General features: G+C 40.2%; 2 protein-coding genes across 2 annotated transcripts; one reads left to right on the top strand and one right to left on the bottom strand.

Moving 5' to 3' along the window:
* Nucleotides 1-412: 412 nt before the first annotated feature.
* On the bottom strand, nt 413-2,882 carry selenoe (selenoprotein e). Its single transcript, XM_088306708.1, has 4 exons — nt 2,717-2,882; nt 1,681-1,757; nt 1,130-1,208; nt 413-728 (listed from the first exon to the last, which is right to left on the bottom strand). The coding sequence occupies exons 1-4, from the start codon at nt 2,831-2,833 to the stop codon at nt 585-587; spliced, it is 417 nt and encodes a 138-aa protein (XP_088162834.1). The 5' UTR covers nt 2,834-2,882; the 3' UTR covers nt 413-584.
* A 1,882-nt stretch (nt 2,883-4,764) lies between these two features.
* Nucleotides 4,765-11,999, top strand: LOC148343829 (uncharacterized). The gene is made up of 6 exons (XM_088290195.1): nt 4,765-4,908; nt 7,912-8,133; nt 9,483-10,436; nt 10,509-10,589; nt 10,666-10,760; nt 11,388-11,999. The coding sequence occupies exons 1-5, from the start codon at nt 4,864-4,866 to the stop codon at nt 10,726-10,728; spliced, it is 1,365 nt and encodes a 454-aa protein (XP_088146321.1). The 5' UTR covers nt 4,765-4,863; the 3' UTR covers nt 10,729-10,760; nt 11,388-11,999.
* Nucleotides 12,000-12,045: the final 46 nt, after the last annotated feature.

Here is a 12,045-nt window from a genome sequence, read left to right as displayed (position 1 = left end):
TAAGTCACATATGTGCAAGGAAGAAATTGAAAATTTGCGCTTTTTTTTTAGGAAAAGAGAAAACATTTGTTATAGTCATGTTAGGAGCATGTTGTCATTTAGTTTAATAATGCGTAAATAAAGATTACAATTAAAGATTCCTACTGTTTTCTGATGTCTTCCATGTTGTGACTTGTGATTTTTTTCCGTCCTCAAAATATGGGAATTTAATCTCTTTGTAACACTTAAAAAAAAGGAAAATACTTTTTAGATCAGAAAAACTACAAATTATTATATAATAATAATATCATGAATTAAATTAAATTCAACTACATTATATTCAATTAAATGTCATCCTTGTACATGTAATGAAATGACTTTTCAGCAATTGCTCACAATGTTGATTTATGTCCCAAAAAATTCAATCATGCTCTTGCTTTTGTGTTTTTTTTATTTTTATTGCATCAGACGTGTGCGCACTACGTCAGGCCCAGCGAGCCGTCGGAGCGAAGCCGGGATTTTGTTTTTTGGGAACACCTTGAGGCTCCGTTCGTCATCAATGGCATGCGCGGGACGCAGTGGCAGCGTTTGGCCATCAGGGGGCGTCACAGCTCATCGCGAGGTGCGTGCAGGGGGAAGTTCTTGAACTCTTCCGGCACTGCCTCGCCCTTCTGCAATCGCTTGTAGAAGCCCAGCGAGTCCAGCAGGGCGGCGATCTCTGTTGCCTTCATGCCTTTCACGCCAACTGTCTACAAACCCAAACATTGCGAACGTCATATTTTGTTGCACACTTTACCTAGCAAAAATTGATAAGTGAAAAAATATTTGTAATAGATTTCTAGCGTGACGAGGCAAATTTGGACAAATTATTATTATTAATTTCATTATTATTTTTCATTTTTTGGTTTCATTCCTTTTTTCTCTTGTTTTTCTCAAAAAATAAATATATCGCAAACAATATCATAAATTATAAATATCTCTCTATATATATATATTTAGTATGCGTTATGTTGTACAAATACAACCTCAAAATAATAATCAATTTCAGTTCCAGGATTGTTTGGATTTCTTTAACAACAGCAAGTTGCCGCTACCGCTGCGCCTCGGAAGGCTACTCAGAGCTGCCAAGAGTGGGGATGTCGAAGGTCACCTTCACGACCTCGTCCTTGTCGTCATAAAAAATTAGTCGAGGGTCCACTTCCTCCGAGGAATCATACTCCAGGTTGTGACTGGGCGAGGAAAACTCGGGTCACGGAAATCAGTCACAGCTGGTGTGCATGTTTTTGGAAACATTGTCGTAAACATACCTAATTCAAACTTGATTAGACAGTGTACATGTTTTTTTTTTTTTTTGTAAATGTTGTTTTTGTGGACATCAAAAATGTAGTCTTTGACTAAAACTAGATTTTGTAAACATCAAAGACAAATATTGCAGGAGCAAATGTTGTAAACCATTGTAAATGTAGCCTTCAACAAAGCCAAGTTACATTTTAGTAAACATTACAAATTTTTCATTGAGAGCAAAAATAATTGTTTTCGTCAACAATATTTTTATAAACACAATTTGAAACTTTTGACACAACCAAAATACATGTTTTCGTAAACATTCAAGGCATTGTCATCTCTTGCAAAACTAACGTGTTGCCGTTATAACGTTGCAAAAAGAAGTTTTGCGCGGAAAGGCGTAGACGAAAAGGATACTACAAAGCCCAGCGCTCCAACAGGAAGTGATGCAGCTCGGGCATTTTCTTGATGCCTCATCCAACCACGCTGGGAGCCTGCAAAAGAAACAGACTAAAATTGACTACTTTTTACTTACTAATTCATTTAGTCAGTATAACTAAATCTGTGATTTCTTCCAAAATAGATGGATTTTTTTTTTTACTATTGCAAACATTAGTTCTTCATCTTTCTTTTTCTTTTTAAATAATTACATCATTGCCCAATTGTTTCATTCATTGATACTTAGTTTGTGTATTATTATTACAGTAACATTCAAAAATAATAAATTGTAAATGGAGTGCACGTATCTAGTGTTTTAAGAAATTTCAACTTGCCTCATTTGGGATCATTGCAGTGAGTCACAAGTATTATACATATTTTTTATAATAAAAAAATATATAGGTTAATATGAATTTAGTATTGAAATACATACACTAATAAATGAGTGTGAATTGTAATTGTTTTTCATTAAAAATGTATATCTTTACTTATCATTAAAATCTATTTTTTGGATTGAACTATTTGTATTTATTACATCATGAAATAATTACCCCATTGATTATCTCTGAATTATATATGTATTCTGTAAATAGCAGCATAATCTATTTGACATGTATAGTCAGTCATTGTGACCTTTGGCTTGTCCTTACTGAGGCCAATAAATCACCCATATGAAATATATTTTTTATTTATTTTGGGGGGGAGAAGTTAGATCATTATGTATAATTCAATTACTAAAAAATACGAATATATAGTTATTTCACTTTGAAAGTAAAAAAAAAAAAGATTTAGCTCATCAACTAGCCCCCCACTATTTGTGGGAATGTGAAACCGCGTATAAAAATCCAACTGACACCCTTTATAATTGCATTTGGAAATTTTTAAAAAAGAGTACATATCATTCATTTTGTATTAAAATGAACGACTTAACGTCATTTTTTTACTTATTAAAAGCCTTGATCTCGTCAACGTTTTCCCAGGCCTGATTTGGACGTTGAGGATGCGAAAAGCTCACCAGCAGTTTTCCCCGCGCGATGACGATCTGGCCGTCCGGTACTGCCGTAGTTTCGTTGGCGCTTCCTGTTGCCGCCACAACCGTGGCGAGGATTAGCGTCAAGAAAGTCGGCAACATGACGTAGTCTCTGTGCTTTCCCAAGTTGCTTTGACACACGCGGACGCTTCCACCTGGACTTGACTCACATGGACACACCACCTTGCCTTTTTTGAGAGGGGAGGTGGGTTGCGTATTTCATGCAATCAAGACAATTCTAATTATGACATCACAAGCACCTTCAAAAGCATTCATGTCAGTGAATGCAGGTCTTCTTTCGTCGACCACGCTTCTTAATTCTTGTGTTGCTTGAATTATTCTCATTTTAAAAGTTTCCCATCAAACCCCAGTTGGTGGTATCGTCCATGTTTGAAAATGTCACAGACGACATGTGGGTCCTTATCACATTTTCCCACGTCGCAAAGCAATACGTGGATTTGTAAAACACATGGAAAATGAACTCTTAAAAGATCTTTCTACAGGATGTCATGAACGTTAGTAGCAATTTATTCTTTCGGGGAGTGTAAATCACATTTCGTTTTTTTTTTCATGAACAAAGAAAATTCAGTCTTCAAATATTGAGCAAATAAACTCCAAGAAGAAACAAGTTGCAGTCTTCAACAGAGCCCTCGCACGTGTTTTCATAAACATCAAAGATCATTAACAGTCATCAAATAACTTAACAACAATGACGATGTTGTGCTCAATGAACCGACAGTGGACAGCAGTTTTCTTTATCAAACTTTGTATAAACAAAAGGATAGGCAAAATAGTCGCTTTCTAAAAGGGAAAACATTTCATTAGAAAAGGCTGCGGTTATTATTTTTGTATCGAATCATATATATTTTTTTTGCCAATTTCATCGAGACTGAAGGCAACATGTAGTGGTGTCCAAATTTCAACTAACCTCAGAACAGTCGGGCAGAAATGTCAACCACTATCCCGCCCACATACACCATGGCAGGTTCCAGAATTTTGCTAAATCAAGAATTGAAAACAGGAAGTATTTCAAGCCCAGACTAAGTGCTTGCAAATCCTTTTTCATTTAAAAATCCTCATTTGGTCAGTTGAAGAAGAAGCAAGGGAGATGCTGTCAAGCGTCGACATCAGGCTGAAGCTCACGAAATATTTCTGGTCTTTAATTTTGCATGAGTGGAAATGCACTGAGGCGCTACCAAAAGGATGCCAACGATCCGGAGCACTTTGTCCTCTTTGTTAAAAGACTGAAAACCAGAATGGCACTGAAGTTGGCTACTCTTATTTTAAACTGTCCAATTTCTAGCTTTTAACACTTTGCAAATAACTAACCCGGTCTGGCTTGTTTGCGTCACAAGTGCAAATTCATGCAGACATTCAGTCCAGTGCTTTTTTATTCCTGCATACTACATGTTAATTTAAATAATTTCTTATGTACATCGACATGGCATTTTGTAAGCGACATGATGTAGCTCTATAAATCGTTTGTAGTGTGTTTTGCCTAGTTAATAGGATGTTGACAATGATATTATTCAATCGTCCCCGTCAGAGACATTTTTTGTTGCAGAAGTCTTCTAAGATGTGTGTGGTCTATGAATACGTTTTTGCATAAGCGCTTTTACTTTTGTAAACATAATAAATGCAACGAATAAGCATTGTTGTTGCATTGTTGATCTTCAGGCTGACAGTCGTTTGAGTTGTCAAAAGATAAAATAAGTCGCGGAAACTTCACGCCGGTCGCCACATTGGCTAAGGTTGGAATCCATTTTTCGTAACCATCCAAGACAATGTAGAGTCTTTTATCATTCAAGTGTTTTATCATTAAAACTGAATTTACTTTACAATACAATTTAGTCTTTCAAAAAAATAATAAAGTCTGGAAAACACATGTTTTGTTGTTGTCACGTGTGTCCAAGCTCCTATAAAGAGGGGTGTGTCACTTTCACACACGCACATACACGTTCCCCGCTTCTTACATGGGACCCAAATGTGTGTGCGTGTGTGTCTAAGGGGAGGGGGGGGGGGGGGGTCGAGAGCTGGGGGCTGTATAAAGAGCAGGCTCTCTGTGGCGCTCCATTCGCTCCATCTCTCATTTTCCTCGTCAACATTGTCATCAGTGATCCTCACACGCCAACATGCCCAGCAAGAGGAAGAGGAACCAGCGTCGTATGAAGAGAGTGGTAAGTGAGCTGCCCGCCACATCGTCACAAAACGCCGCATGAGTGCGCTCAAGTTGATCAGGATCGGAGGCTCGCTCATGTAGTGATCCACTCGCCTGTCTTGAGTGTGGGCAGCGTCGGTCGGTTCCCGCTCGGTGATTGTGTCCGCTGGCGACCAGTTCAGGGTCGAGTCGGCCGTTCGTCCAAAGTCAGCCGTCAAGCAACCACCCGCGAACCTGTACAGGATAAACACAGTTGAAGACGACACTTTGAAAGAAGTAGAAAAGTGTTTCTATCGAGGGGTAAAAAAAAAAAGTGTCAGATTGAAGGCACTCTGGAATGGTCCCAACACTGGCACTGATTTGGCAGTTCCGGGTTTGAAAATGATGTTTGCGGTGTCAGACTGGTGTCAGCGGTTTCCTATCAAGTGGACTTCACAGTTCGGCACCAAAAAGTCAATAATTGGCAATACCATCATGTTAAGAATTTTCATTAAAAACAGAGTTTTAAAAATTCAATTTAAGAATGTTTGCTGTTAAAAAAGAAACTTAAATGAAAAAAAAAAAATCACATCCAAAAGAACTTTATTTTTCATCTTAAGGAGGTACATTTAAGGAAGAAGGCAAGTTTCTATTTTGAGTGTGGAGAAAAAACAAAAAGTGCGGGATTAAATAGAGATTTTGTGGGAGGTTTAAATAGCCTGACATTCAGGAGGCTTGCTGGGGAATGTTTTTTTTTTTTTTTTTTTTTCAAACCCCCTCTCCTAAACCCGGTGTGAATTCCTGCCATACGAGAGCTTCCACGCTGAGTCATGACTCCAAATCAGACACCAGCAATCGAGCTATGATGAAGGAGTGATGAACATTGGGTGGGGGGGCCAGCCTGGTTTTTAGTGGGAGGCGTTTACGATGTGGAATGCTCCAAATCAAAATTTTTTTGTGATAAATACAAACAATTTATATTGTCAATGAAATTAAAGTGGATTTTTTGTAAATATTTACCACAGAAAAACCTAACGTTTATTTTGAATAATCGTTCCAGAGAATCTAGTCTTAATGAATCTAACGTTTTTGTCAACATCGCAAACAATTGACAGTATTTGACAAACCGGACATTTTGTTTTTTTTAATGTTATGCACTATTTTGAATTGAACATAACCTACATTTTCACAAGTATTTGAGAGAATTTCATCTTCAACAAATCTAACATGTTTTTGTGAACATCGTAAGCAATTTGAGATTGTCGACAAATCTAACAAATATTTTTGTAAACATCAGAAATATTTTAGACTTGCCAGCAAATCCAAGGAGGCTTTTGACAAACTTAGTATACGTTTCTGGAAAAATTCAAGAGAACTTGGAGTCGTCAACAATTGTTCATGTACTGCAAGATGCGTTTTTTGTAAGAGTAAAGTCCGAATCTAAGTTTTTTTAAAATAATTCAAGACAATTTCAAGTTTGTGACAAACTTAACAATGACTTTAAAAAAAAAAAAAAAAGAAAGGTATTTTACGATTATCAGGAAAGCCAATGTACGTGGTTTTGCCATCATTTAAGCCAATTTAGGGTAATGAACAAAGCTAACTAGAGAACTGAGTCTTCAACAAAGCCAATCTACATGTTTTTCGTCAGTCCAACGAGGGCACTTTGTGATTGTTGTGAGTGACCCAATACTTTTGCCCACATACTTCCCGTTTGCCTTCGCCCATGGAGCACGTGACCAAATATGGTGGTGTGTCCAAACGGAATGTCTCGAATGGACGTCTGCGCAACATCATCTTCGTCTTCTTCTTCTACTACTACGACAACGGCGCTGATAATGACGGCTAAAAAAAAAGTCATCTGAAGGCATCACACGTTATCAGCTGGCGCCTGACGCCATGTTTGGATGTTTGGTGGATGACGGGAGGGCGTTATTTTGATGGCTGCCACTGACAAAAAACTATTTCTAAACATGCCAACCCAATGTACATTTTGTGTAAACAAAGAAAATGTATTCTTTGACAAACCCAACATACATTTGTAAGCCATAACTTTGACACTTTGCAAACGCAAACTTAGGAGTGAGTTTTTGTAAAAATCTAAAAATTTTAAACTTCGACAAAACTTTCATATTTTGTAAAAATAATGAATTTAGTTTTCAACAAATTTAACGCACATTGTTTTAACATTAAAGATCATTTTGGAATATTTTTGTAAACGAGATTTTCAAATTAGTCTTCAACAGACCTAACGCGTGTTTTTGTAAACATCATTAACAATTACGTCTTGAACAAAACGAACATACTGTATGTCTTTTTGAAATCATCGGAATCATTTTTTTTTTTACAACCCGTTTAGTCACATACAAACCTAAAGAACGCTTTGATGAAAATTAAAGACAGTTTGGAAGTGTACATTGTTGCCCACATATTAGTGAGCAAGGGTTTTGTTTCGACGGCTGCCGCCACTGACAAAAGCATTTTCCCGCCAGCGATTGTGTCACGATTAGCATGCGGCGGTGATGCGATTAGGCTGGCTGGCTCTCGTCTATGCGGCTTCTGCTGACAGCCACACTTTCACGATCAGCGCACCTGTCAGGACGCTTCGGGTTCGGACCGCTGGCGGTCTGTCAAGTTACGTAACTGGTGAGCTTTGTTGATGTTTTTGCTGGGCCCATGATGGATAACCAGCGCCGAACTAGAGGGGGCGATGTGAGACCCAGCGTGCCAAATATGTGTCGTTCTGTGAACAATGAGAATTAAGAGTCTCAGACTAAGCTAACAAAGGTATTTTTATATTAAAGGTCATAAATCATTTAGAGGCTCAGAAAAATGCGCGTATTTGCCAACATTGCATATTTAATGTTGAGCAAAGCAAACAACTGCTTTTTGTAAACTTCGTAAACTATTGCGAGTCTGCGGGAAACCTAGAATCAATTTTTCTAAATATTGTAGAGAATTTAGTCATCTACAAAGCTACCATACAAGTTTTGGCTTTTGTAAACATCACATTAATTTTATGTTTGTTGTTTGTCATTTCCAGCAGGCGCAGCGGCGAGCACTGGAGGAGCACATCCGCTGTGGCACGCACACAAAAGTGTCGCCCCCAATCATCCCCGAAGAGCCAAACAAGAAGACCAAAGGGAGTGCCAAGGTCCAACCTGAAGTGGTGAAGGAAGCACCGGCCCAGATTAGACCAGTGGAACCAGTCCCCACTAAGAAGGCGCCTGGCGCAGCAGCTCTGGAACCTCAACCAGCAAGTCAGGCAAGAACATCTTACACAGAACCTCTCAAAGGTGGTTTTCACGCAGTCAGCCTGCGAAAAACTGTGGCGGCAGAGTCAAAACATGAGCTCCAGAATTGTCAGAACTCTCACACACAACCCAGTGAAAGGGGTCAATCCCCTGCAACAAAATTGTAGCATCTGTGCATATCTGGCATTTGCACAACTTTTACACAGAACGCAGCAAAAGTTGTAAATCCTAACTTTTACGCAGAGATCCCGTAAAATTACCACATCGGAGTCGAAGTTGAAGATCTAGGGAAAAAAAATACACAGAACCCAGGAAAGGTTTATTTTAATTTTTCATGCAAAGACACTGCAAAACTGAAAATTCGGACTCAACACAGATAATCCAGCATTATATAATTAAAACTGTACCCATGAAAGTGGTAAATTGTGGCATCATAGCCAGTGACTCTCCCCTTTCATCCAGAGATGCAAAAAGTTACCAAGCCAGAAGGAACGGCATTTCTTCAACATTCCCACAGAGGTAGGGCTGAACGATTGTATTGTTTTGGGATTAAAATCGCAATCTCAGACAAGACAATCTTGAAATCGTTAAAGATGCATTTTTTTAAAGGGCTCTAATCTGCCATGCTCATGAATTTGCGGCATATTACATTGAACAGGTGACACTAGCCAGCGCCAAACTGGTGTGTGTGTGTCTGTGGTGTGTCTGTGTTGTGGTGTTCCCTCCACCCGACCATATCGACTCCAGACCATACGTCCATGTTGACTCCTGTTCGTTTTTTACGGCATCCATTTGGGGATTTGAAGCTTTGCTAGCCTGAATTAAAGATGGATGCCTGTAAAATGGATAAATTATTGAACGTCACACTGAGGGAAGGTTGCAATTATTCATGTTGCCTCAAACACTTGGCCACGGTCAGGAAGATGGGATGTGGGGGTGGGTGTATTACAACCTTCCTTCTTTGGTCTACTTTACTCCCTGGGTTACACTTTCTATTCTTGGAGCCTGTGTATCTTTGGTCTACTCTACTCTGCATTAAAACTGTCCTTTCTTCCTTGGTAACCACCTTCCTTTTTTGTATATGCTAGTTCCCGTGTAAAAAACAACAACATCCGTCTTAATTCCCTTTTACCAACCTTCCTCATTGGTGTCTCTCTGTCTTACTTCTCAAGTAACAAACCAATTTTTTGGTACTCGCCTACCTCCCTGGTAGCCAACCTTCTTTTGTACAGATCCGACCAAACACACGAGCCACAATGCAAGGTTACTGGGTTGTTATTGCAGGGTGGCTGGTTCCGCTTGGAACCCAAGATGTTCTAATTTTGGGCTGGATTACTCACCTTTGTCCTCTCCTCTACAGGTCAAGCCCAAAGTCTTGGCACCGAAACCTGTGGCAGACACCATTGAGCCTCTTTCCGCCACTGCAGCTGAACCTGAAACAGCTGTAGGAAAGGGAGAACCCAAATCAATGCAAGAAGTGGTAAAGGCACCAGAACAAAAACCCATGACTGAGGAAATTAAGGCAGTAAAGCAAGTTGTGGAGAGTGTACCAGAATTGGTCAGATGCACCTTCAACCCACAACCAGGCACTGAAACAGACAAAGCAGAAGCAAAATTAAAAGAGAAGGTTGGTGCTAGTGTACCACAAATGGTCAGTTGCACATTCAAGTCAGAAACAGCAATTAAAGCAGAACCAGCTGTTAAGGCGGAATCACAACTTGCAAAGCTGGTCGTTTCCAGTGTACCAGAGACAGTTAGTCGCACCTTTGACCAAGAAAAAGTAATTAATGCAGAACTGGCCCTTAAAGTGGAACCAGATTTGGTAGAGCAGCATGTGGCTAGTGGACCAGAGCTTGACGCAAAACCAGAACAAGTGGCGACCCAAAAGATGGTAGAGGAGGTCGTCTGTTGCACCTTCGAGCCACAACCAGTAGTTGAAGCAGAACTCGCCGTGAAGGTCGAATCAGAGTCGGGAGAGCAGGTTGTCACCAGTGTACCAAAACTGGTCAGTTGCCCCCGTGACTCTGAACTGGTGGAACCTTCTGTTGCAAATGCAACAGAACAAATGGAAATCACGAAGATCCCTGAAGCAGAGGCAGTTGCTGGAGAAGAACAGAAAGTGCAACAAGTCATCGGCTGTGTCCTTGATCCAGGATTGGTTGCTGAAGCAGTTGAGCCAGTGCAGGAGGTTGTCCTTGTACCCAAATCAGAACCAGTGGTTGCTGCTTGCATACCTCAACCAGAACCAAAGGCTGAAGCAGAAACTGTTAAGGTCGAAACAGAATCAGTCGCGCAGATTGTTGAAATCCAAGAGGTGCGTACTTCCCTTTGAGTTCTGTCTACAATGACTGTTAGATGCTTGGATACTATATTTTTTTCTCCACAGGACACCCCCTCCGTCAATCCGAAATGCCCCTCGCAAGAGGGCAACATACCATCATGTCAGATTAAGACGGGATCAACAATGGTGAGGTGGAACACAATCCTTACTTTAAACAACACATTTGTTTTTGTAGCGCGTAGACTGAAGACTGTGTGCTCAGGAAATACCGTTGGAGGCAGCGCTAAATGGTCACCTAGTTCCAGAGGTCTCCATCGAGGGATAGAGCTTCTCAACACACTTTTTTTTTTTGTCCTGGTAAGTTGAAGAACCTTCCCTTTGTTCTTTGGTACCTGCCGAGCATACTTCCCTGGTCGCAAAGGTGATTATCTGTTCGGAATTGACCTCGTTTCCTGGGCATCAAACACATTTATGAGCACTGGGTGACTTTCCTCCCGCATGCAACAACTTTCCTTGCAAACGGTCTACCATACTTATGAAGCAACAACCCTGATTGTTTGGTAAGCTTTGCCTAACTTCCCAGGTAGCAACCTTGTTTTTTTTAAGTGTCTATGTACCTTACTTTTGGGGTGAAAACGTCCCATACCTCATGGGTGACAATCTTCCTGCTTTGTTGCTGTTGTACCTTAGTTTTTGGGTGACAGCCTTAACATTTGGTGCTGCTTCCAGGGTAATCACTAACCTCCTTTGGTACAGAGCTGCCTTAAACCTCAGGTCACCACAGTGATTCTTTCTAACTTGTGTGGCTTACTTTCTGGGTAAACAACCTTTACTGGGTGGCATACCTTCCAGGGTAAAAAAAAAAAAATCCTTCTTTGGGACCTCTCCACTTTTTTTTTGCTGGGTGTCACCCTCCCATCTTTTCTACTTCACTATCCCAATATTTTGTTGCACTGACCGATCTTTCCTTTTATCTTCTTTTAGATATCACGTGGTCATTTAGTGGCCTGGAACCACTTACAACGAATGAACCAGATGACTTTTGTTTTGTTTTATATTCAGGGGTTAGAGCAGGAAATTGAAGGGATGTCCCATTTTTAAGTGCCTTGGTTCCTGTCCAGACTCCCCACAACCCCCCCATGCTTGATTCTGCACCCACCCTCTAAGCCGCTTAGGCCTAGGCCCAGCCAGCCAAGTGTACCCAAGTGGAACCACATTGCGTATTTTTTGGGCATCACAATCATACAGCGGAAGACAAACATGGTACTCTGGTCTGTCCTCTGAAGACTCAGGGACATTCAAGCCTGGTTTCCACCAAGCAGTACAGTATGGTGACTCTACAATTTGGGGGGCTTAAACTGTAACAAAGGGTGTTTAAAAAAAAAAAACACACAAAAAAATTGCGTACTTTGCATTCACCAATGGCAATGCAAGCCTAGTAAACATCCCATTTCTGTTCTGTTTCTTTCCTAATCTTTTCTACTTCATTTTGTATCACATTCGGTTCTGTTCTCGAGGGTGAGGTATTACGTGCACCCGCGCACCACATAGGCTGGATTTTGTTTTTGAACCTTTGAAATAAAGCTGTAAAAACTTGTGATGTTCTGTTTTGTCATGATACAACATAAAGCATCCAACACCC

Source organism: Idiotropiscis lumnitzeri, chromosome 1, assembly GCF_059441095.1.
Source record: "Idiotropiscis lumnitzeri isolate Australia: NSW breed Sydney's pygmy pipehorse chromosome 1, RoL_Ilum_1.0, whole genome shotgun sequence".
NCBI lineage: Eukaryota > Metazoa > Chordata > Actinopteri > Syngnathiformes > Syngnathidae > Idiotropiscis > Idiotropiscis lumnitzeri.
This window is presented reverse-complemented; position numbering and strand designations above follow the sequence as displayed.

Excerpts from the sequence above, each read along its gene's own strand:
- LOC148343829 (XM_088290195.1), top strand. The coding sequence starts at position 4,864 with ATGCCCAGCAAGAGGAAGAGGAACCAGCGTCGTATGAAGAGAGTG. Across the intron at positions 4,909-7,911 it reads AGCGTCGTATGAAGAGAGTG|CAGGCGCAGCGGCGAGCACT; the intron begins GTAAGTGAGCTG and ends TGTCATTTCCAG. Across the intron at positions 8,134-9,482 it reads AACCTCAACCAGCAAGTCAG|GTCAAGCCCAAAGTCTTGGC; the intron begins GCAAGAACATCT and ends TCTCCTCTACAG.